Raw genomic sequence first — 24997 nt, forward strand, 5'->3', positions numbered from 1 at the left:
AACTCGCCTTGCCCTGTGGGAAAAGCGGTCGCCGCACTCCGCGGGCTCCACTCAGCCGCGGCATGCCTCACACCCCCTTTCCGGGTCCACGAAGGCAACCGCTATTCGTGTTCGGGTTTTAACCCTTATGCACAACTCCAGCCGTGTTTCAAGTTCTTAGAAATGATAAAGCACACCCCATTCTCGGAATTAAATCCACCCTCCATTGATTGTGCGATATTTTTTCGTGGAAGGTATTTAAAAATCCATTCTACGGTGTTTTCATGTGCCTAGTTTGTGACACTATTCGGACCGAAAATAACAGATGCGAATGATTCGGTTTCATTTTTACACACATTTACTATTGTCCACGTGTTGCTTTTAACATTTCTAGGTACAAACTTTACAATTGAAAGCACATCACACAAACATCTAACGATAGATATTTCCACAAAAGAATCATTTCCCCTGCCGAAGTGGCCACCATACCGACACAAAGGTTAGGCCGACGCGATGTGCATGCACGGGCTTCGGTCGGCTCGGGTGCGTGTTCCGCTATTCAATTCTTCAAGTGCCGTGTTCGCGTTCGGACGTTTCTCTCTCTCGCTCCGCTCGTAGTGTTTGCGCTTTTGTCACCACCGCTTCTCCGCACAAGACAGACCGTTTCCCGCGTGTGTCCGCACTGCCTTCCGTGCAAGCTCCCACCCCGCAGTTCTACCGAACGACTAGTAGAATACCCTTCTCCGGAATCGGATTAAACAGAACAAAAAACAGACATCCCCGTGTGTTTGTGTGCAGTGCAATACAACAACACAACAACAACACAACACAGAACCACCATGTCGACGCATCGTGCACCGAAATCCGGATTCGCCGCCGAAGCTCAGCGAAAGGTGAGTGTGTCAGTGTTGGTTGGTTGGTTGTGTGCATGTCGTCAGTTGCTTTGCGACCCCACACAGATCCTCCTCCCCGTTCTCCCTTCTGCTTCTTCCACCTTCTTCTCCTCGTCCTGCCCTTTCGGGCGGGAGTGATCATTGCGTGGGAGACGGTTGCATCTCTTCACCCCACCGGCTTTCTCTCAAATGCAACAAGACAAACGTGCGCAGGAATTCCGTTTTGGTCAATCTGCATTCCGCCACCAGCCTCTCTCTGTTCGGGTCGACCCACTCGGGAATTAACAAAAAGACTGTTATACCGTCCCAGCAAATAAGTCAAAGAGAGAGAGAGAAACGGGACTTGGGATTGGAATGCTTTCCATCCTGATATTCCCTTCCGCGCACGGCGCCTTGGCCTTCGGTCACCAGGTGCGGCACGGTCTTTCTGGTCAACCCGTTCGCCTCGAGCCGCTGATAGGCTTTTATTTTGTCTCTCTGTCTGGTTATGCTTTTCGCTGCCTTACTTGACCCGTTTTTTACCGGTGAAAGAACGCAACGTGTCCGACCGGGGCCGTGCACTTTGGGGTTGTGTGTGTGTGTGTCTGTGACTAGTTCGTCTTCGTAGGGGTGCAAAGAATATAAGAGACCCTGGTGTTTCGTGTTCAGCGAACACATCAATTTGAATAACCGATTTTCTAACCGTCACGAGCATAGCGTTTGAAAAATTGCACTTGTGCAAAGAGCTGCGTACGATCACGCTCACACACACACACACACACACACACACACACACACACACACACACGATCAATTAAGAAATCTTTCACCAACGCATTTTCCCACCATTGTGTGCAAAAAATAACACATTCCGTTTTATAGGCGGATGTCACACACTCGCATGATTTGAAATATGCTTGCTCATGCGAAGCAATCAATCAAAGTTAGGAGGAAGACACAGAGGGCCCCTGTCGCCACACCTTCTTCGCCATAAACGGGAGGAAGCTTTTTGGAGTGCTATCACGACACTTCGCCTTCCCGTGTCCATCGACAGATACAAAATCGTACACGAAATCATCAGCCAAACGTAACGCACTTAAACCATAAACCAGTTTAGGGCTTGCTTTGCACCCCTAAATTCGCCCTTTCCAGTTGGGCAAAACGTTCGAGCGGTCATACATATATTTGCGTGCGGTCGTTTTAACAATCATTTATACTCTTTCTGTTCAAACGAACATCATATCTTTGGCTGCCCCAAACTAATGTGTTTTCCATTATGCTGATTAGTAGCTCTCACCAAGAGAGCTGACCGCATTTCGCCCCACAAATGCAATTAATTCTCAATTAGCCGAAAAAGCGAGCATCTGCTGCAAATTTAACCCGCAGCACAGTTCGCTTGGGTAACTCAGGGGTAGCTGATTTTGCAAACCCCCATTCCCCTCAGCTCTTCGTTGGCGAAAGAGACGAACCCCCCTATCCCTTAGCCCTGCAGTTTGGTTATTGTGCTTCGTTTTCGTTTCAATTCCTTTGCCCTGCACCGAATTAATGTGTCTTGGTCGGACATTCCAGACATTCACATTGCTTCCCAACCTTTCTGGCAAGTTACTTCCGATTCTGCTTCCCATTTTACTGTGTGCCCTTTTCTTTGCGTATCAAAAAACATCTCTCGCTCATACGCACACAAGCGATGGCAAACAAAAGTCAAGGATAAGGGCGCAAGGAAAGTTGACCCTGGGGACCCCTTGTTGTGCCTGCCTGTCTCTCTATATGGCGGAAATAAATCGGAACGCAACACACCGTGGATATTGGAGCTGCCTTGGGTGAGGTGTGCCGGGGATTCATATTATCGTATTTGCTGGCCGCGCCTGTTTTTTCTGCCGCGCAAGCGAACGGAAAAAAGTCGTTCATGCTGACGGGCAAAAGAAGGCATCATATTTTCTATAGCAAAAAAAACGAACGCGCAACCAGCCCCGGATGATGTCATCTTCCTTCCACTCGATCGTTACTTTGCTTGCCCCCCCCTCCCTTTGTGTCACGTCCGCTTCACGTTGGGCTTCACGTTCAAAATAACGCTCGTCTCTGTAAACACGGATGTTTGGCGTCCTTGTTTCCTTGTGGCTCGCTCTGGTCAAAACGCGAATCATTCGGAAAGGTAATAAAAAAAAACACCGCGCACCGGGCGAAGTAATAATCACGCGCAAAGAAGACCTCACAAAAAGCATACATACCCGTACATGGCAGAGGGTGAACCAGAATGTGCCAGTGTGTGTGTGAATTTTTGCAGTGAAGTAAAACGCCAATCGTGTCCTAAATATTAAAGTATATTACCTCTACAAAGAAGATAATGATCGTTTTTGTAACGAAAAACGACGAATAATTCAATTTTTACCTTCCAACATCATGCGATTGACGCCAACATTTGCGCCGGCCGAGGAACGTGGCGTGGTTGCCATGGTAACTGAAGCACGCTTCAGCGGTTGAAGTTTGAATTCAAAAACCCAGCGAGAACGATCGCCCAACGGTCATCATCGAATGGGCAAATGCTACACGCTATTGAATTTTGCTGCGTTGGATGACTCACGCCACACTTCTACACACATAAACCTTTATGCCTTTTCGCATATGAATGTTTCGACTTTGAGATGCTCTTAAGCCGCTGTGTGTATTCGTCGCCACCGTCACATTTTGGAGCACATGAGGAGGGGGATGGTTGCCATGCGCTTTGGCTAACGTTGGCGATTAAAGCTTGACGAGAAACGAAGCAACGGCTTGGAGGTAGCGGAAACAAAGCCTCGCCCCAACACACAACAGTGATTATTCCGAAGAGCGTGGGATAATATCTCAAGTGTCGCGCTCAAGGACAGTAAGCATTCGTCCAGTGAGAACGGGAGAGAAGGGTGACCGACAGCAGCATGGAAAGAAAGTAAAGTGGTGCTTCCAGATAGAATTTCTGATGACTTCCAGTGAACGAGAAGCTGACCATATTACGCTGCCGCCCGCTTTGAAAATAGCAAACCTTGACTTCGTTTGAATGGCTTAACTGGAGTGGCGGAGGGGCAGGGGATGAGTTTTGCTTTTAATAAGCCCTGACATCGCACCACAAAACACGGGTGACATGGACCCGGGCAGCGTAGACCTTGCCTGGCAGTAGAGCTGTAGCGCGCCTTACGGTGAAGATGGTGACCGCCAACACGTCTAACTAGGGAGACTGGGTCGTCGAGGCGCAAGCCTCCTCCCTCGTTACGCACCGTGGTCAACTATCATGGGCAACGCATCGTGGGCAAGGGTAAAAAGTAGTAAAAGGAAATGCTTTAAAAAGTGTGCTCGTGTTTGCTTTATACTAGCAGAACGCTTAACAAAAAGCGTCCATTAACCGGTTCAAGAATTACACCCGTGTTCTCCCCCCCCGTAAGCTTGTTTGTTTGGAGCTTCTCTTTTTTAAATACAAACCCCCCCCACAAAACCGAGTCCCCAAGTCCATTCAGCTGCCAAACAACACGAGTGGCACGCGATAAAGAGGGAAGGTTTATGTGGAAAACCCTGGCGGGTCATGAAAACGGGCTGGCACGAGCACCTTCGCCACGACACGAACTTTTGCATTTGATAAACTGAATTGATAATAGAAACAATCGTTTTAGGCATATAGAGCTTAGGGAGAGTACCTGATGGCCTGATCTTATGTGGGTTTCTGGGCGTTTGTTCTGGAAATGCTTTCTTCGTTGCTTTTTTCCTGGAACTTCCTCCACACGAAACGATGCACCGGAAACGCACACTGTACATCAGCAGTCAAGTCATCGCTTTGAGGGATGCATTCAATTACGCTTACGCGTCTAACATACGAACTGTCTGCTGTTGTCCAAACAACAGTTCTCTTCAAAAAGCCGAAAACAATGAATTGATGCGTGACGCTTATGCCGTTAACTCGCCGCGCCACATGAAGAACTGAACCCCGAACCAGCGTCCTCACAAGCCACGGGCCCACTTTCCCCTCTTCCTTTCGTTGGGGGAAGGTTTATTATGGTGATACTTTTATTGCTGGAAGAGTTCTTCAGCAATATCGTGCACGATCGCTTCGGTGGAGGATCTTTCCGGTGATCCCGTTGCGCTGGATGGTTCTTCTCTCGAGTAAAGTAAGGTAAAGGGGTAAATCAAGATGGTTGGATAAAATCTGATTTATTGTTTCTTGTAACGTGAGGTTTGGAGTTGCTGATGTTATCTGCCTTTATCGCACTCATCACCAATTCCAAAACAATGTACCCGTGGCACACAAAGACGTGTCTCTCTACACTCCACAGCTTCCGTGCACGCGTGATTAAGTGTCGATTAAGTGAACGCCTAAGAAAGTGGGTCATTTAGTGCAGAAACTGCCTGGCCACCCTTTTGTAAGGTGAGGTCGTCGCCACTCTTCCGCTGAACCACCTTTGTCCTATCGCTTCCATATATCCATTTACACGCCTGTTAACCTACCGAACCCCGCACGTCGGAGCGCATTTCCCTTTACCCCCATTAGCATGTGATATTAATTATTGTGCTCCCCAAACTACTCTCTCCCCCCATCCCCCATCTCCGTGATGATGGTCCGTGATGGAGAAGTTAATAGCGCCAAATGTAAAATCGCCAAAACATTCGGCACCTTCAATCGCGTATCGACATGGACACGCTGAGCTTCGAATGATCACCCTTGTGAGGGTTTTTTGTTGTGGCTTTTGCGAACTTCCGCAAGGCGCGAGTACCGTTTGGGATGGTAGGATATGATTAATTGCTTTCTATTCGGTCGGCTAGGTTAGGCCAGGGCTGGGGCAGCTGGTTTAATTATATTTGAGAGCACTTTCGTCGTGGTCGTCGTTGCTTTCTTTCCTGGATGTCGAAGATTGTAGATAAATGTTTTAAATCGAGGAGAAAATCGAGCAAAGAGTTTACTATTGACCGAGAAAGATAGGCGCCGGCCGTGTTCAATGGCAAAGGTGTGTGTGTTAGGCGGTCGAGGGCCACTATGAAATCCAATGAGTCAATTGGGTTGCTTTATTTTGGCCCCAAACGCTGCGTTGCCTTGTCCGTAATACTTTAATCCGATCGGTTTCCGCCTGTCTGGGAAGCTTCAAAATTCATTCCCCCGTTGCGACTAAGGGACGCTCGTTTCACCTTCCTATATCTCCATTGGCTCTTTCTACGCCATTCTTCGCCGACTAATGGAATTTGGAACGCTCCTGATAGCGGCTATCTATCGATTGGACCCAACGCGCCAACCACGACAAGGTGTGGTGCTCTCCCTTTTGCTGCTCGAACAGGCCCACTTACTCACGTTCTCCGGCCGTGGCCCGTCTGCACCTTCTCTGCAGCCCCCAGCCTAGCCTACAAGGGAAAGAAGATAACGCTTGCACCGGTTGCAACGGTTCCACATACACCGATGTGAAAAGATAGCAGGAGTTGTCGTCGTGCCGTGTTGGACCCAACGCGTTCATGATGACGTATTTCCTGTGCGGGCAGCAAAAGCAAACTGCCATACACCGTCATCTGCGGGGGGTTGTGTAGGGTGTAGGGTCTAACACACACGCACCCATTTCCCATGTCACATCAATCAACTCGGTTCGGTTAAGCAGAGACTTCCTTCCGCGGCTCGTTTTTGTGTGAGGAGAGGATTTCACGGAGCATTCACGCACTGCAGTAACTGGATCGCTGCTAGCTCCAGTCACCCAACTCATCCACCAGTGGAGTGTTTTCGCTTCGTCAGTGAGTCGCTTATCATCGGCCCTTAAAAGCGAGCTGAACGGAGAGGCTTCTCGCTGAGTAGGGCTACGGCGAAAACGTGATCGCTCTGTCTTTCTGTGTGCATGAGATCATTTGCCGCACTGTGAAGTCATCCATATTTTGGGATCTCTGTTTTGTTGACGGGGAGTTCAAATCAACGAACCCATCACACCACCCGCGGCCACGCCAACACACTGAGTTGGTGAGAGAGAGATGTGGGTCAATCAATCAAATTGATTATTCTTCATATTGAAACCAAAAGGTTCCGTTTCGGTGGTGTGGCACCATGGCAGTGTGTGAGCCGTGCAGAACATTCTCCATTAGCGTGGTGATTAGTGTTAGGATTGTCGTTAATTTGTGTGCTCACTCAACGGGGGATGGGGACCTGTACATGTCACCACTACAGCTCAACAACAACAGCCCTTGTCGAGCTGTACAGTAAATGGTGTAAATCCACTGCAAGGTTTCACGGTGTCTGGCACTCAGGCCCCCTCGATACTGGGGATGTGTGGTGTGTGTTCCCCTCTGTCAACACATTCCAGCCAGACGCGGGGAGTCACCAAGCCCGGGACAACGGTGGGTTATGGATTTCATTAGCTCACTAAATGAACCATCGAAGCACGGAGGGTGGAAAAATAAACCATAGATAAGCTCCAGTGCCAAGACGACGACCACGTCCTCCAGCCAGTACTCAGCCCTGTACTGGCACTTGTATAGGGTGGCCGTTCTAGCAGATAAGCAGTGGGACATTACCATTAAATGGTTTTAGACAGTTAACTCAGCGCTTAGTGCTGCAATTGAAACCGCCAAATACGTGCCCTGCAATGATCGACAATTCAATAAAATGCGCCCCGATGGAGGGTGAGGGCCTGTGGAGAACATTTCGAGCGATGAAGTCATCCAATCGCCTATCAGCGTTAGAACGGCGTCACTTGAACGGGGGATAATAGTTTGTTTACTCTCTTGACGCATCAGTTCCACCGACTGGATGGACATTCAGTACCTGCAAGAGTGTAAAAGTATCATCAAACAACATTACTGCACACTTGCTCATAGGTACGAATCTCACTACATCGGTATCACGTTGTGAACAACTACCACACACTGAACCAATTACCCAGGGCAGGAACTGCTGTGACCACAACTCATTGTTGAGTGTGATAAGGTGTGAATGTTTACTGCCAATAAACAGCTGCATCCAGGGCGTCACGCGAGACCACGTTTCGAATTCTCCACTGCTCCACTGTGATAAACACACAATGGTTCGATTTCACAAAGTGCTAGAATATTCCTGCATCCACATCACATCTACGTCGTCCACACAGACGCGTCCTCCACAGGCTCTCCACGACGGTCTCTCTTACTCTAATGATCAACGCACGTGTTTTGTATTGCGCGCGCTCCTATGACCCTGCGCGCACACACACAGTACAGTGGTGGTGATGCTTCATGAATCATTTCCATAGACACTTCATGACGTCGTGTCTGCGGTCAACGCAGAGGGATGTATCGCTCGTTGCTTCTGCTGCCTGTGGCGGGGTCTGATTATTGTTTATCGAGGCAGCTGCTGGAGAAGATTTCGATCGATCTGGCACACTCGCGTTGCTAAACGCGCGCTGCTACCCCAACCGAACGCGCGGCAATTTCGTTGCCTTGAAGCGGGTAAAGTTGATGTTAAGCCTTAGTGCGTAACCTTGTCTGTGTTGTGGTTGTTGTTGCTGGTAGCTTAAGATTAATTGAACGTGTACAACGATCAGTGTGCGAATGGACACATAAAGGAAGAAGCCCACAACAGGCAAATGGCGGAGAAGGGCGCGAAAGATCACCCAAATCAAATCAAACGCAATGATTTGGCAGTCTCGTGCTAGTTTCGTCTCGCAACGCCCCAAAGAAGCAGCGTTGAACATCTTGCCGTCCTGTGTCCATCCGCAAAAGGTGGTGGAGGCAATATTTTGCGGCATCAAAATTCCAGTTTTGCCGCTGCATCTCCTCCTCCTCCTCCTCCTCCTATCCTTATCGTCCAGCGTTCGCCTTTGCGGATCACCACTTTGAAGCTGGGTGGTGGTGTTGGCATTTGATAATTGTTGTCAGATCTTCTGACAGATAGAATGATAGGTGGTGAGAGCTAGAAACGCGGTGGAGTTAATACGATCGCATTGAAGAAGTGTGATCTTGACGATCGAAGATGTGGGGGGAAATATTGAAGTCCACAGAATTAAGTACGCTTTACAATTCGTCAGCTGCATGATGGAAGTTTGCTACATTCGTACCTTATCATTGCCGCACATACCTCCACATTATCACACCATTAAATCAATAGATAATGGTATCATCAGAAATTGCGCCGTTTTGATGATAAGTTGCTATCGACCGCAACTCGTAGCATGAAACACGATGATCACCATCAACTGATGAGATAATGATGCACCTCATCAGAACTTGAAAAAGGCATTTAACATCGTGAACCACCCGAAAGTAGCATTAAGAAACAATTTGGGTGTACCTTTTCTGTGGAATTATTTTTAATTTCGGTCATTTGCTCTGCTCTCTCATAACAACATTGCGCTCACACACACACACATACAAAAATCAATGCTCCATAGCTCGGAATCCGAAAGTAAAACAAGTTATTTGACCCATTTTTATCCATCTTTCGGTGGAGACCGTTTGTGTCCCTCTGGAAGGAACGATATTCAGGTTTCCTTCGCAAGAGATCTCCGGGCGGCCCTCGTTGACGACGGGTGATCGTGTTGGTGATCTTTACCCACTGCCACTACTGCCTAGGGCCCACAGGAGGTGGTTTGTCTGTTTTGCTGGTTCTGCTTTCTTGACTGTTCCTGCGATCATCATTATCATTACCTTCACGCGGTGGTGGTGTGGTGTACACCCGTGGTCAATGACGTGTACAAATCGATTCTGCAACATTCACGAAAAAACCGTTCGTGTCGTGATTTGAGACGCCGAGATGAAGACAGAGAGAGTGTCGGATCGCTGAAGAATATTGCTTTACAGATCGGCTGTGTGTGTGTGTTTGTTAGCAATTGTTGAGCGCTCAAACTTCGCCCAGCAATGGCGGTCTTCTTCGGATGCGATCTGATAAACCGGTTAAGACCGGACCCAGACTAAATCTGGGTCATTTTTGTGAAACTAAAAATTAAGTATTTATGCACATTTTTAGGCACATTGCTTAAAGATGATTGTTATGATGTCACCCGTCCATTGGTTTCCATTTTTGTGATTGCCGCAGTATCTCGCCCCAAATAAATCATCCGATCGCGATCGCTGACAGGCGTTGGGAGCGCACTGTTTCAGTATTACATGCAGCGAGATACGTATCACTGATAGAAAGGCGGTGGCTGTGTTCCGTCCTCACCACGCCGTTCAATTGTGATGACAATCGAAGGAAATTGAACTCGATTGCCATTTGTTTTCATTGCTGTTTTGGATGGACAACATCATTTGCACGTCACGGAGCCGAAAGCATAAGCAAAATTGATTTCTTCGCACTTGGCGGAGGGTGGAATAGGATGATTATGGCACAGGAAACACTTGAACGATGCAGTTCGCTCCAGTGCAGTGTGTGTAAGAAAGGGAAACCGTTCATCACATGATTCGCGTATGGAGTGGCAATAAAGACCCGCCAATCAATAAACCCACAACACACTCCATCCACTGCGCCCTGCTGCGCGCCCTCTTATCATCGTATCGAACGAGGCAAGGCACTTCACCTCCAGATCAGGCTCCGATGATAGTGTCTGGTAGAGTCAATTTGTTTCAACAATTAGCTCAACAAATAAGGTCCTACGGGGTTTTATGGCTTTCGTATTTGCCCCGATGAGTATGGGTGTAGTACAGTGTAATACGTCCGGATAAGATGGACCACGGAGATAGCAGGGATTGTTCGTTACGGTACCGTTGCGTAAGACCTCAAAGACATTTGTTTTATGATCACGATAATGAAGCTTGAGCTTTAGTGGAAAATGATGCTAGCTGGTTATTACTTAGTGCTGATGTGTGATCAAATTACGAACCGCTTCGTGGGGGCTGTTTACACTTTCTAACCTTACCTGAGAGAAATGCATATCCTGTTCAGATTAGTAGCGAGACACAAAGAAGATTAACTCGCTTTAGACATTAACGCTCGGAGAGTCCACTCTCACACACACAAACACCTGAAGCAGGAAAGATGATCTACTCCGGTTGTTGTGTGGCTTTTCTACTGATGGTTCGGTGTGGTTTTACTGGTTTTGTGTGGTTGTTTCATTCGGCGGACGGCTACTGGAAGCCGGATGCCATGCCTTTTCGCGCACAAATCAGCACCATTTGTCATTGGAGCGAACACATTAGCGAACTGGCCTGGCTGGCTGGCTGGCTCGCTGTGGCTCCGATTAAAGAAAAGGTGGTGCATCAAGGAGTGTGCTGTGCAGCGCAGTTAATCTAGCTCGCATTATGGCGGTGTTATCGTGTTACACAGCAAAAACATAATGTCCATATACGATGATGAATCGGCATTTGCGCCCGAACAGCAGCAGTACACTGCTCCTAGAGCACGCCACAACGGGGGTGATCGCGCAAGCAGTCCCAAACGGCCGACTGGTGTGTGTAGATTCGCTGACTAGACACATCCCCACAACAGTATAATGCCCCCTGCAGTGTGTCTGTACATTGGGGAGTCACCGCTGAACCAAGCCAGAACACCCTTTGCAAGGCCCCAAAAAGGTTGTCCTCCCGTCCGTGGTGCGATCGGGTTGTGACCTGGATCGTGGCTCGAAAACTCGGTCAAACCCAAATGGCGATCGCACATTGAGGAGGGAAGGGGCGATGATCTGCAGGACGAAGCAGAAGGCGGCGTGAGAGGAGGGAAGTTGCCATATTTGAATGCAAAGTTTTCAACACACCGCGACCGCGAATGGGTGGTAGTAGTAGCCGGTGGAAGAGGAGCATGAAAAACACTTGGAAGTCGACAGAGGCCGTTTATGAGGCTACGAGCCATTTTCGGAGCGATAGGGGCATGCACAACACCACCATCTGCTGCTACTATCCCGTGGCCGTAATTAACACAAGCGTTTGTAAAAGGTTTATGACACCCGCTACGAACGAAGCTCGAGAATGTGCTGCGCCGACAATGAATGATTTCTGTTGGGGTTCTGTTAGGGTTGGAGAATATTCTTTCTTTGGAGGTGGAGTTGCGATCGAAAACAGCTGCTGGCGGCTATTCTATTCTCGATCACATCACATTTGTCTGCTGGCAGTTCATAAAAATTGCTTCCAAAACAAAGAAATTCAGATTGCTTCCATGCAACAACAACAACTGGGGTGACTCACACCCATCTTTATCGAACACAGAAACAACGGGCCACACATTCCGTAGCGCACAAATCTATGTCCAAAATTCTCCGCCGATGAGTAAACCGATAAACGGAGGTAAGACCACCGTTTTCGCTTATCCGATTGCAACATCAACGCTGAGGTACTGACGGAATGAAACGGTCCTTTCGTCACTTCCGAAACAATGATTCGATTTGCTCAATTCATGACGTGGTTTTGTGTCCGTATTGGTATTAGAATGCGGACACCACCTCACCTTACGCCTCACCACGACCTATTATTGCAGCAGAAGATGACGAATGACACGAGCGTAGGCACGAAAACCATTGGAGAGGAGGGCCAAATAGAGTCATTGGCGAAATATTTGAATAACCCACACCACCTCCTCTGCAGCGCGTGTGTGTCCTTCAACCCGTCAAAAAGCCGCCATTTTCGGCAGTGTTTCGCTCTGGTGTGCCTTGGCCGATGACTCGGAACATCGGATTAGTGTAGCACGGGTGATACAAGTACCCTGCCCAGCACCAGCAACAGCAATATCTCTGCTCTGTAGGCTAAAACCCAACCAACCGAACGGTCGACCGATCGCAACGACGCTGGAATCACGATCGATTCTCGCATGGCCATATTTAGACAGGGCAAGGAGGAAAGTCTACAATGTCGTCGCCGGGTCGCCTGCGTCGCCTCTCGGTCGTATCGATCATTTTTCCTACCTGCCAAGGTTGATCTGCTCGATCTCCGGTGTGTGTGTGTATGTGACTCATGGGAAGAAGATAACCTAACACCTAGCATCCTATCCCAAGCACCCTTGGTCTTTAGTCATCCTGACGCAAGACTTCAATTTCTGGAAGATTCCGGTTCGTATCCGCCCTTGCAGTGTGGTGTGTTTGTGTGTACTTTCGGTTTTATCATCGTTTGCCGGCTATTACGGTGGAGGAACAGGTTTTTCTCCCTCCAAAAACACTCACACAGAGACAGAGAAACGCGAGAGTGCAGCAGCCACCAGGGACAACCGGCGAGACCTCGGTCCTCGAAACAAGTTCTCCACCAGCGCGTCTCTGCCAGCCAGTCACCACCATCACCGCCATCATCGATCGTTGGTACTTTTTTAAATCCAAATATGGAAGAATCTTTAAACGGAACGCCGTCAATATGGTTTGTTGCTTCGGGTTTGGGCTTTGGAGAGTTAAATCACCGAAGGTTTACTACCAGCACAGAGTGGCTATATGGTTGGCTGACGTGTTACTCTCGAGGAGTTGTGTCCAATGTCTGAGTGTTGTAGCGATCTTTGCAATAAAATGAGATACTTTCTTCGCCCTCTTTTCTCCCTTTTCCCCCCGGATTACGTCTGATCTAATGCGGTGTACGTGTGTAGTGTGCTACACCAGCAGAATGGTAAAACTTGTTCAGATTCCCTTTCCACTTTGTTTTCGATCCTCGCCTTCTTCGATGATGAAATTCACAGCACGTTCTCGCTCCTCCGCGTCTTACGTCAACCGCGTCAAGTGAAGTCTTACAGTTCTGGACACTTCTTACAGGGGGATTACAGTGTAGTACCCCCTTGCGATCTCGATCGTACGCTTCTTCCTCTTCTTTTTGTGAATTAGCACTATTTGAATTAGCAATGAAAGTGCCCGTTCCTCCACCCTCAGACATTCCATCTCTCCAGGTTAAGCTTGTCGCCAGCGCAGCGGAGGAAATTAGGAAAACAGGGGCTGCGTAGGAAAGGTTGTCCCAGCAAGCCAGCCGCTGGTTAGCTATAATCTAAACGTTTGGCCAAAAAAGGGTACACGGAACACAACCGTCGCTTTGCTCTGCGTGTCCGTCCGTCCGACTCTCTATCCTATCCGCTGGCGACATCTAGCCGACGCCAAAGGAAAAAGTTCGCCTGACATAAAAGGCAACAGCAACATCCAACTCCTCCTCCCCGGCCCGGCCCGGAGTTGCTCTCCCAGACCCAGGACGGCCCTCACCTCTCTCTGCATGCACACAGTGTGTGTGTGTGTCTTCTGGGCTCACGTTTAATCACCGGAATGTATCGAAACAGCCATGCGGGAAGGAAAAGCTCCGGTTTGGTTGCTTTTTCCTGTGCGAAATTGCCCGTTCATCTTCCACTCTCGCCTTCGCCCGTGTGTTTTATGGGAATTTCGAAAACAAAAGTAACGCCATCACAATCCGGCAATACCGGTAGTGTGGTATGGGCGCAACACGTGTGTGCTGCTAATTGCTGCTGGAATTAATTAGCACTCCTCCTCTCAGCTGTGTGGGGGTCTCGGGTCGTTCCTGATGGGAAGTGAAATTCAACCACATGTGTCGATCGATCCGAATTTATCGCACTTGATCTTTTGCACTGCCCGTCACCCAATTATGTATGCAAAACTGGTAGTGAGGTTACTCACGACAATTTGCATAAAAGTGTTGATTGGTTGCGCTTTCGATTTGCGCTCTATGACGTGTTGCTTTATCTTCTAACTAATCTATCTAACTTAACAAGAGTGTTGAGAGGTTGTTGTGTTTGTCAAACAAATTAAAGCTTGCAATGTTTGCAATGTTCACAATGACATCAGACGCACATGTTGTTCTAATCGGATGCAATGCTGCTCATAATGAGCTCCAGCCGTTGCCTTGTCAATCATCACAATCACCGGAGGGGAAGGGAACGAGGATTACCATAAGTGGTGAAACACACACACACACACACAGGTGCAGGTGTGTCCTTGGTGGAACAAAACAAATGCATTGCAAATAAGCGCTGAGTGGCTCGCTCCACTCCGTTGTCATGGTGATTTGAGGGTCAAGGGTGCGGCTACATGTACACACGCACTCTTCTTACCCGTACATGGGCGGCTATTTTGTTGTATCAAAGGAAAAAAAGGGCAAGCAATAATGGGTGTCTGTCTCGTTTTCTATTTCCGGTACTCGTTTCGCAGATCAACTCCAAGTACAGCGAGGAGCTGGCCGCCGAATGTCTGGAATGGATCAAGGAGGTGACCGGCGAACCGATCAACACGTCCGGCGATATGGACAACTTCTTCGAGGTGCTGAAGGACGGTACCGTGCTGTGCACGCTCGCGAACGCTATCGAAGCGGGCACGGTGAAGAAGGTCAACACGAGCAAGATGGCGTTCAAGTGCATGGAGAACATCTCCGCGTTCCTGGAGGCGGCGAAGAAGTTCGGCGTGCCGCCGCAGGAAACCTTCCAGAGCGTGGACCTGTGGGAGCGGCAGAATCTCAACTCGGTCGTCATCTGCGTCCAGTCGCTCGGGCGCAAGGCGGGCAAGTACGGCAAGCCCTCGATCGGCCCGAAGGAGGCGGACAAGAACGAGCGCCAGTTCAGCGACGAGCAGCTGCGGGCCGGCCAGACCGTCATCTCGCTGCAGTACGGCTCGAACAAGGGCGCCACCCAGAGTGGCATCAACTTTGGCAACACCAGACACATGTAAGGTGCTAGTGTGTGTGTGTGTGTTTGCGTCGTAACAACTCACAAGAACTCCCGGGGGGCGTGTAGTAGTACGTTAAATCGACCCGAAAAAGAAAAACCCCTCTTCTTCTGGTGCGCATACCGACCTAATCAAACGCGGGGGGTGAGCGGGAAAAGGTCCAAGACACAGGATGCCAACGAATTAATTCACAATTCACATTCCAGAAAGCAGAAAGTGCATTTTGTTACAAACGTAGGAACAAACGCAAAAGGGATACAAGTTATAGCAATTACGTACCTCTTTTTTTAACAAAAGAAAAGTAAACGAAACGATAGCGCCTTAGCAAATGGAGAGACACTCTTTTTCCCTCCGCCTTAGTGTGTAGCTCGTGCAGTAGTGGTAGGACGGGGGATGGCACGGTGCCCGTAGCATTATTTACTAAACCGTGCTCTTCCGTGAGTCTAATATTATACACACGTTTACCTCTACTCAAAAAAAGGTATTTTCCAAGCTTCCGTATCGTAGTCAGAGTCGTTAGCATTCCATAAACAAACAATATAAAAACGGATAAAGATATTCAAACACATATAAAGATTAGGCATTGTTAAACACATTCCGTAGAGCTTGTTGAAAAGAAAGCGAAAACCCATATATGAACGGTAGATCACGACATTCACAGTAGGAGAGAGGACAAATTAGGTAGCTAGCGTTTAAGGCGCGCCCCACACCACTTGCTAGACGGACGGCTAGACAGGCCGGAAACCATTAGGCGCGCAAGTAATTATACACTGTTGTATTGCGGACACATCCCGCTGCTGTCTGCGAACCCGCTCGGGAAGCAAAAAGGATGTGCCGTTTTCTGCCATGGTTGCTTAGTTTTTCCTTCTCGGTATGACCGAGGTTTTTGTTCATCATTTGACACATACACGACACGGGACGAATTAGAAGCGACTGTGCATCTCACTCTGGACTGTGGGTGCTTTTCATATGCACTTTAGCCCTTAAATCGTGCTGTTCAAAATTAAGCATAAATATGATTTGCGATGAAGCCCTGTTGGGCGAATGATTATAGGAATGTGCTTCCCGAAGCCAACGGCATAAATTGTTTTTTTTTGAGCTCGCGTTTTTTTTTTCATCCAGGGCTTTGAACCATTTATTTTTTGCGTTTTTCTTGTGTTTTAGTTTGTGAAATCATTTACCACGCACCGAAGGTCGTAAATTATTGAAAGTATACAATAATATATGTTTTGTTTAAATGTAATTGTAAACGGATAAGTTATTGCCTAATAAACCAGAACTTTAAGAACAAAAAAAGGTGTTTAAATGTTTTATAAATAATGCTGAAAGTACTTCGGTGGAGGAATTAAACTCTGCAGCACGTGCGCGAACACGTGCAAAATTCTCTCGCGCGATGCGTGGCGCCCTCTGGTGGATTTTCCAAGACACAAACCACTTGCGTTACTTTTGAGCTACGGATTGACGTTAAAACTGATTTACAGAATCCGAAAAAGGTAAATATTTCGTTGTTTAAATACAGAATGATATTAAAACTATCTGTGATTATCCTTCTTAATAGTTTGTTTTTATTCTTCACAAGCTTTACACAATTACAACGGCAGCTTTATGTACATCGTAACGTATATTCTCGTCTTAATTAATCTCTACATGAGGGAGTATAGAAAAGATACAAATAAAAAAATGGTGAATGATTTGATAATAACATTTTCCTATAAATATCTCACACCGCAGCCAGTTTTCCCTTCGCCACCGCGCCATCACTACTCTCGTCCGTTGAATCGTCATCCGTCTCGCTGGAAGAACTCAGATCTCCCACACCTAACCACAGAGCGCCTTTCTTAGCTGGTGCCTTCTTAGACTTCGCATCCGGCAGCTTCCTTTTGCGACTGTCTTTGGCCTGAGTGTCAGCAGCCGTCTTGGTTGTTACAGCCACTTCAGCCGTCACTGCATCCTTCACCGCCTGTTCCATCTCCAGCACGATTGCCTTCTGCAATCCCTCCTCGATCGCTTCGTCGGCCGCCACAACCAGCTCACTCCGAGCGTGCTCGTACTCTTTATCGTGAAACTCGTGCTTCGGCTTGGACAGCAGCTTCGCAATCTTTCGTTCCGCCTTGGCCCGTTCATTGTCTTCCGCTTCCTGTTGCTTCTCCAGGTACGCTTTGAGCCGTTTCTCCTCGTTGATATCGCGCAGTCGGCGTCCACTCAGGTCCCGGCAAGCCTCTCGGTTGGTGGTTTTCTCGATCTGTGCACCGATGGCTCGCAGCATCGAACCGAAACCTCCCTTTCCGCCCGGAAGTCGCTCACAGACGCGCAGCGGAACATCCGGAACGAGATTGCCATGATCGGCGGCTAATACACGGCGTCCGTTCTGGGTGCAGTAGTACTCCGATGGTAGCAGACCCTGTGAAATAGATCACAACAAGGTACCAAAGTGAATTTCATCATCACCGAAGCTGGAACTGCGCACACGGTTTACTTACCGTCCAACGCTCGATTGCGAGCGGTATGTTGCACTCGCCTTCACTTCCTACCGGCAACTGCAGCAACTCACAACCGTATGCAATGGAATACATTTTGTTTTATTGTAGAAAAACGAATTAAATCGCGATATTCTTGCGAACGCAGTCACTATTTGTAGAGCTTTGTTTAGATTCCGCAGTTTCGTTTGCTGCAGGGTTCGTCGACACTTCACGAGTTGGACACTCCGTTGACAGTTGAACTGTCAAATGATTGCTGATATTCAGCAAACTTCGGCGGGAGTTCAAACATTTCAGCAAACCGTTTAACGTCGAACAAAGCTCACATGCCCTCATAATGGAAAACACATCTTTGTATTGATAATTTAAAGTAAAAACACACAAACCAACGCTGCTGCTGCTGTTTGTTAAATAGGATTTTTATTTATTCCTCATATACCTCAGGTTGATGTAAAGCATTTATTACAAGCGATTATATGGTTCCTATTGTTTCTCGCCCCAATTTGCATTCGCTACAATTTTCCTCCCGCGAAACTGTCAAAATCGCTCGTTTCTATTACTTTTCACAGCATTTGGAAATATACCTTGTTTCACGCGTTCATTTCTCCACCCTCGCCCCACCAAACTGCCATACAATAGAACAATCTCTCCGTTTTAGTAGTCGGTTGTGTATTAATGCTGCTATATAGCGCAATTAGTTGATTCGATCGATTATTGATTTGAGATGTAATAAACGCGTTCATTAAGCAGTTTATCCAAATTCTTCAAAAACTTTTGCATACGTGCGTTGAAGCTTTTATTGTAGTCGTTCTTTTTGCTAAGTTCTCTGTTTTTTCCCTCCTTTTCAGTTTATTGGTAACTTTTCACAGTTTTTGATTGTTGACCTACTACTACTACTCCAGCGTTCCAGCAAATGTTCCATGTTCCATCGATCTAAAAAAAGGGGGTGAATAAAAACTTATAAGTAAAATTATAAAAACACAAACAAAAGAGAACCATATTCTGTTACTATTCTTCTGATTTTATTGCAAAAAAGAATAAGATAAAGAGAAAAAAAACATTATCATTGGAAAACATACAGTTGAATAATTTAACTTTACTCTCTTTCTCGCTCTCTCTCTTCTCTCGTTCTATTCTTTCCTGCTTTCTTTTCTCTCTAGCAGCTTTGACTTTTATTTTGTCCTATTTGCTTCTTCCTCTGGTCCTTGCCACTCTCATCATGTTACTGACTTTTGTTTGCTGTTAAAAGAACGAAAGAAACAATTACAACTCCTCCCTCCGTCGCTACACTCTACACCGAACACCGAACACCGGGGCAAGCCAAGGTTCCAAAAAGGCAAAGAAGTAACTCCTTGTGTGTGTGTGTGTGGTACATATAAATTAACACATTTATTTGTAGGATTAGTTTTAAACTAGACTGTACGCGCGTGTATCTTTCTCTCTGTGAGTGTGAGTGTGTACCTTTTTTCTTTTCTTTTTTGTGAGTGTAAGCTGTTAGTTATTCGCTTCAATGGGTTTCTCCGCCATTTGTTCCTGCCCTGGTGGGAGGAACGCAAGCTTCACCCTTTTCGCACTCTCTCTCTCTTTAGTAAACGTGTGAATGTTTCAGTGTGTGCTTTATGTGTTTTTTGTGTGGATGTTTACAAAGGACACGCTCATCCTCAGCACAATTTGTTTTGTTTTATACATCATAATTTAACAGATTAGAATACTAGGATTATCTCTCTCTTTCTTTCTCGCTTCTCTTCCTTTCTCTCTCCCGTACATTCACCACACATGCATGCTATTTATATTCCGGCTACCGGCTTTTCCAAGGCCTGCTTCGTATCCTTTTTTTTACCATTTCTTCTAACGTGCGCAATAGGGGTCCTATGCAGTAAGCAAGAACAAAGCTGCGTGTAATAGTATAACACTACCGCCATCTGTTTGTGTTTGTATTGCACCACTTCTGCTGCTCCAAATGGGATCCTCTCGCTTGTATTTTCTTTTTCCACCGGCGATCACAAACGATCACGGGACACACGAGGTGTGAATTAGATAGGTTTTTGTTTTGACGTTTCTGTGTCAATCAGTTATTAATCAAATTGTCAATTAAACCGGTACCATAGATAGAAGAAGATCGGCCCCGGCCCTACACTTCCTCTCTTGCGCGTTATCAAACACTGATGATTGGTTTCTTCCCTCTTTTATGCTTGTTGCATTTTTACAATCTGCAACGCTTCCGCTCGGTGAAGATGGTTTGCACACCCTTAGAGCTCACCCTATCGCACCAGGATAGGAGGGGATTGCAAACGTTCGCCGATGGCGCGCCACCGCTTGATTTGATTAGCTCTCGTTTGTTGCATTTCTTCTGCATTTGCTAAAAGCACATTTGATGTCCTCTATCCTCTGTGTTTGTGTGTGTGTTTTAATTCCCTTCCAAGAATGTCCAGCATGTCGTTACACGGTATCCATTTACTTCATTTTGAATAAGTCTTTTAATGTTGAATTTTTATTAGTTTGCTTTACACGTTTTGATTTGCAAATTACTGACTAAACACTGCGCGATTCACGGTACACAAAAGCGGCATTCACATAATGTACCGCACAAAACAAATGTGTAGTTAATAAGGGGGGATGATGTGTGTTCACAACAACTCACTTCTACCTTTCTTCTCTCTTTCGCAACTGACTTATTCCTCGATTGAGTTGTAACTGTAGCACTCGTTGATAAAATGAAACTAGAAAAAAAGGCTTACGATCGAACACGCTTAACTAAAGAGAGTAGAGAAGGGATATATTGGGGGGCGTTGCCTAATCTACGCAGCTACAAACAATTGTAGAACTACGCTCGGCGTGTGCTTTTTACACCTTCCAACCCTACTGATGATGATGATGATGGTGTATCATACGCAAATAAATTATAATACACAATTTATACGCCATTCAAGGTTATACACTTCGACGGAAATGTAAGCAGACAAAAAAAACAAACAAAAACTGAGAAAACAGATAAATTGTTGAACGTTTTAAAACATAAACTACCAACATAGTCCTACGCCTTACTTGAAAGGTAGGATGTGTGTGTATCGCGATGCTTCAGAAAGTACATGACACGTGTACCAAACATTTCGAACGTGCGCAGCAATAACAGCCGATGCGCACTGTCCACAGCAGCGGACAAAATTGGTTGCACATATTGGAATTATAATAAATTTACAATTTTTAGATTTTAGCTTACGTATGGGAAGTAACATTACGGGTGTGAGGAAGCGTGTATCTGTGTGCCTGTTTGCTTGTTAGTATTCTTCTAAACTATACACAGTAAAATAATGTTTCCCCTCAAACAGAGTTCGACTTGCTGGTTACTACCTGGTACCTGGTGCGCAAGAGGAGGAAGTGGAGGAGTGCTGCCTTTGAGGGAGTGTTTTTGGAGGTGTTCTCAAATAACGTGGTCTGTTCATATGTCCTCAGTCAGTTTCGATACTCCTATCATTATCATCCCCTTATCATAATAATAAGACAATTTGATTTTTGTTTTTTATCCTGATGCACAAGTGTAACTTCAGCGTGATAAACGTGAATATACGTTAGATATTTGTTTTGCCTGTGTTTTTTTTTCTGATTTCACTTTTCATCATTCGTTTCTACACGCCTTCTACGCCTTCCGTCCCGTTGTTTCGTGCTCGTGCCGTTCTTCTTCCGCTTGCCGGCGGCCTTTAACCTTTAACAGCTTTTCATTAGATTTTTGTTTTGTTACCTATCCTACAGCGAAACAGAAACCTGGTGGCCGCGAACCATTTTTTGTTTTTTGTTTTTCCAATCAGTGCCCTGGCTCGTGTTCCGCGCGATTCCGCTGCTTAGCTGGGTTTCCTTGCTTTCCCCTTACTTCACTTCTTCACTTCACATATATTAGCTATGTTTGACTATCGGGTAAAACACATCGATCGATCGGTAGCAGTAATGGAACAATGTTGCCCTTCCCATTCACATTGGCCCGGAAGCAATGGCCGCTCGGGCGCGCGCACTCGTGCACCCACGTGTGCAACTGTTGTCGCGCAGCTGCTGCTGCTGTCTGGACGATCACTTCCTTCTTTTCTTACTGCTGACCATAGAGAGGTGTGCCACACGGATTTACAATCTTCTCTTCAGCCCGTCGGAATTTGATTAGCTCTGCCACACGGGTGCGCACTGTTTTTGTTTGCCTTCTTTTACACCTTACTCGTTCACAAGAGCGACAAGTCTGCAACGGGGAGTATTAGAAATGTTATAAATATTTGTATTATTGTTTTCAATTCCCTAAGCTACAACAACGAATTTGTATGCGTGCAAGTTGACGGAGAAGAAAAGTAATTAAAAAGGAATAAAAATAGCAAACAATTTTACCAACAAAGTACACATTAGCTACAGACGGGGAGGGCGATGTATTGGTCCCTCTCCCTTCCAACGAATATCATCACTTTAGATCGAATAAATACGAAAAAAAGACTAAAAGCACACTCGGTCTTTACAAACATGTGTTAAAAACATGGCTGGTGGTATTGTGCTTATTAAAGCGGACATTAAAAATGTTTTTTTTTTATTTAAAGATATCATTGGAAGATCACTCCATTCGAATCCGGTTAGAGACGAGGGGGGAACAGGGCAGTACAAGCAACCGCATCTGTACCTACTGACAAGCTCTGCTAAATTAGTTGATGAAACAACCCGTTGCTGTAGTTGATGGCGTTATCCCGCCATCGTCGGGTGTCGCCGTCGTGTCTTCGTCGCCACTCAACCACAAATAAAACCCAAACTGTGTGACTAATATAGACAGTGCGAGTGTAAAGAGCAACCGCCACCCTCCTGCCGGGCTGATCCGGACGTTCCGGACGATGGGTAAGGGCCCTTTTAGCAAGGATTTGCTACTATCTTCAGTAGGATGGCAATGAGCGATTTACCCGTGGTGCCGATCGCAGGTTTCGTGTGTAAAGGTGTTTGAGAGAGCCAATTCGTGATGCGTAAATGTGTATGAGGATGTAAAAGAAACAAAATCAAATGTACTAGTAACACACAGACACACACATAAACTGAGGTACACGCTACGATAAAGCGAATCAAAATGAATCGAATTGCTAAGCCTACTACTAAACAAATTTAGCCCATCGTGCGTAGTAAAAGAACCAAAATAGGGGGAAAAATATACGTTCTTCAAACCTAGAACAACATCGAACATACCAAACATCGAAAGATAAGCAAATGCTACCCTTTCAAAAACTATTAAAAACCCAAAAAACAAATACCACTAAAATCCAACACGCTACACTAGTGCGAATGTGCGAATTAACAAGATGGAATGGAAAAATGGCACACAAATAATTTTCCTTTCACGCCCTACAAAGGTGCACACATGTGTAAGGATGAGACAAAAATCAAGAAGACAGAAGGCAGCAAAATGGCCAGTGCAGAACTCGGGCAGTTGGAAAGGGTTTTAATGCCGTCGAACGCGCCGCCCCGCACTCGGCACTCGTCCTTCATCATCATCATCATCATCTGCCCTATTTACCTCGATTCTCTTGACCGTCGGTTGTCGCCGAGACTAGCCAGGGAGTGTTGTTGGATGATGGTGCAGTGTTATTGTTGTTGTTGTTGTTGTTGTTATTGAAAAAGGGACTGCTAGTGATACTGTTGTTGCTGCCGCCGTTCCCGGTGTTATCAAGGGTTAGATCAAAAAGGACCGCTTCGGGTGCATCGTTTCCACCAGACTCTCGTCGTTTGCTGTCGAGCAGCACGGGATCGCTCACAGTGAAGAAGGGGTTAATACTATTGTTGTTGGATATGTTATGCACATCGAGGGGTGTATGTTGCGCTAGGCTCGTCTCGTTCTCGCTGCCAGCACCAGCAACACTACCGCCGAACGCGGGAGAGGCGAGAAGCGGGTTGAAGTTAGCATCGCTGACGCTTGTATCGCGAGGCATCGAATGGCCGAATGGTTCCTCGCTGGTGGAAAAGCTAGCGAAATCGATCAGCTGGTCAGCATTGGTGCTTGCACCGTCCGCCATAACGATGGTTGTTTCTGTCGTGGCAGTGGAGACAGTGCCAGACGAGTCAAAGGACGAGCAGTGCTGCTGCTGTTCTGTTCCGGCAGTGTTCGGCTCGATCAAGGAAGGGTATGCGTCCCGATCAGCGCCGTCGCCGCTGCTGTCGCCATTCTGGTGATGATCACCATTTTTCGGCGTGTAGAAATCGTTAGTTAGTTCGGTCGGAACGGTCTGCGCCTTCATCGAATCATTCACAGCACTGGGTAAGCGGAGACGAAAGGGACAAGGGTAAAACACGGGGCGAGTAGGTGAGAAAGTAAACAAAAACGGTGTAATTAATGGTGATGCAGATTTAGGATGCTTTTCGCTGACTCAACAAGGAAAGGGATGTAACTCAAAACGTGTGGTTAGAATTGCAGCATTGGTAAAAGTGCAAACAAAACGACAATCAAGATCACACACGTAAAGGCGATGAGCGCCAAACGCTGCTGTAATGATCCTCTTTTATGAGAAATATTGGAACTTAAAACATATAAACAATACATGCAATTATAAAGTTCGAAAACAATCCCACTAGTAAAATAGATAAAACTATATGATAACGTACAGGTATTGTTTTGTTAAATTTTGATGTTGATGTGGTTTAGTTTAGTGTTTTCTCGACGTTTTAGGTTTCTGTACTGTATCACTTTTAAAAAAATATATTTTATTTAGGTTTCATTGCGATTATAACGTTTTTACATTCCGGCAACAGTCAACATTAGACAAGAAAACCAAGGACAGTTAGCACATATGTCAACCAAATCCTTTGGTGATCAACAACTAGTATGAACAGTAAACGGGAAGCTTGCATCTACCAAGAGGAAACATTCAAAGTATATCTGCTCACATTAGTACTTCCTTTGTATGCGCACGATCTTTATTCCCTTGGATTGGAAGATATTGCACATTCCAGGTGGTTCACAAAACACCACGCACAAGGACACACAGGATGTACATACACTAGCAGGTTTGTTGGTTATGGTAAAAAGGGAAAGGTTGTGGCTACAATCATCTCGGCAACTGTACAGGATTTCCTTCAACTTTACAATCAGATGTCGGAAACGCGCGGAAATCTAAAAGAGGTAAAAGTTACAGACGGTTAAAAAAGTGCACAT

The 24997-nt window shown here is 46.4% G+C and overlaps 3 protein-coding genes and 1 long non-coding RNA gene across 32 annotated transcripts in view; 1 reads left to right on the forward strand and 3 right to left on the reverse strand.

The window, feature by feature from the left end:
* The first annotated feature begins 532 nt into the window (after nucleotides 1–532).
* LOC120898752 (myophilin) lies at nucleotides 533–16660 on the forward strand. The gene is made up of 2 exons (XM_040305030.1): nucleotides 533–872; nucleotides 14855–16660. The coding sequence occupies exons 1-2, from the start codon at nucleotides 819–821 to the stop codon at nucleotides 15365–15367; spliced, it is 567 nt and encodes a 188-aa protein (XP_040160964.1). The 5' UTR covers nucleotides 533–818; the 3' UTR covers nucleotides 15368–16660.
* Nucleotides 5009–7942, reverse strand: LOC120898753. Its single transcript, XR_005738698.1, has 2 exons — nucleotides 7717–7942; nucleotides 5009–7602 (listed from the first exon to the last, which is right to left on the reverse strand). It is a non-coding gene; the product is annotated as an uncharacterized LOC120898753 (long non-coding RNA).
* A 246-nt stretch (nucleotides 16661–16906) lies between the features above and the next one.
* On the reverse strand, nucleotides 16907–18044 carry LOC120898751 (replication stress response regulator SDE2). Its single transcript, XM_040305029.1, has 2 exons — nucleotides 17845–18044; nucleotides 16907–17765 (listed from the first exon to the last, which is right to left on the reverse strand). Exons 1-2 carry the CDS (start codon nucleotides 17935–17937, stop codon nucleotides 17085–17087), a joined length of 774 nt encoding a protein of 257 aa, XP_040160963.1. The 5' UTR covers nucleotides 17938–18044; the 3' UTR covers nucleotides 16907–17084.
* Nucleotides 18045–18841: 797 nt separating this feature from the next.
* The window catches only part of LOC120898748 (box A-binding factor), a 104955-nt gene continuing 98799 nt past the window's right edge, over nucleotides 18842–24997 (reverse strand). For 27 of the 29 annotated variants that reach the window (XM_040305019.1, XM_040305021.1, XM_040305020.1 and 24 more), the window contains 2 exons: nucleotides 23366–24099; nucleotides 18842–22063 (listed from right to left, as the gene is read on the reverse strand). In XM_040305019.1, the coding sequence (XP_040160953.1) occupies nucleotides 22047–22063; nucleotides 23366–24099 (751 nt within the window). In that variant the 3' untranslated portion in view covers nucleotides 18842–22046. Of the gene's footprint in view, nucleotides 22064–23365; nucleotides 24100–24729; nucleotides 24956–24997 lie in introns of all 29 variants that reach the window. The other 2 variants (XR_005738697.1, XM_040305025.1) reach the window with 2 other exon arrangements.

Source organism: Anopheles arabiensis, chromosome 2 (assembly GCF_016920715.1).
Source record: "Anopheles arabiensis isolate DONGOLA chromosome 2, AaraD3, whole genome shotgun sequence".
NCBI classification, from domain to species: Eukaryota; Metazoa; Arthropoda; class Insecta; order Diptera; family Culicidae; genus Anopheles; species Anopheles arabiensis.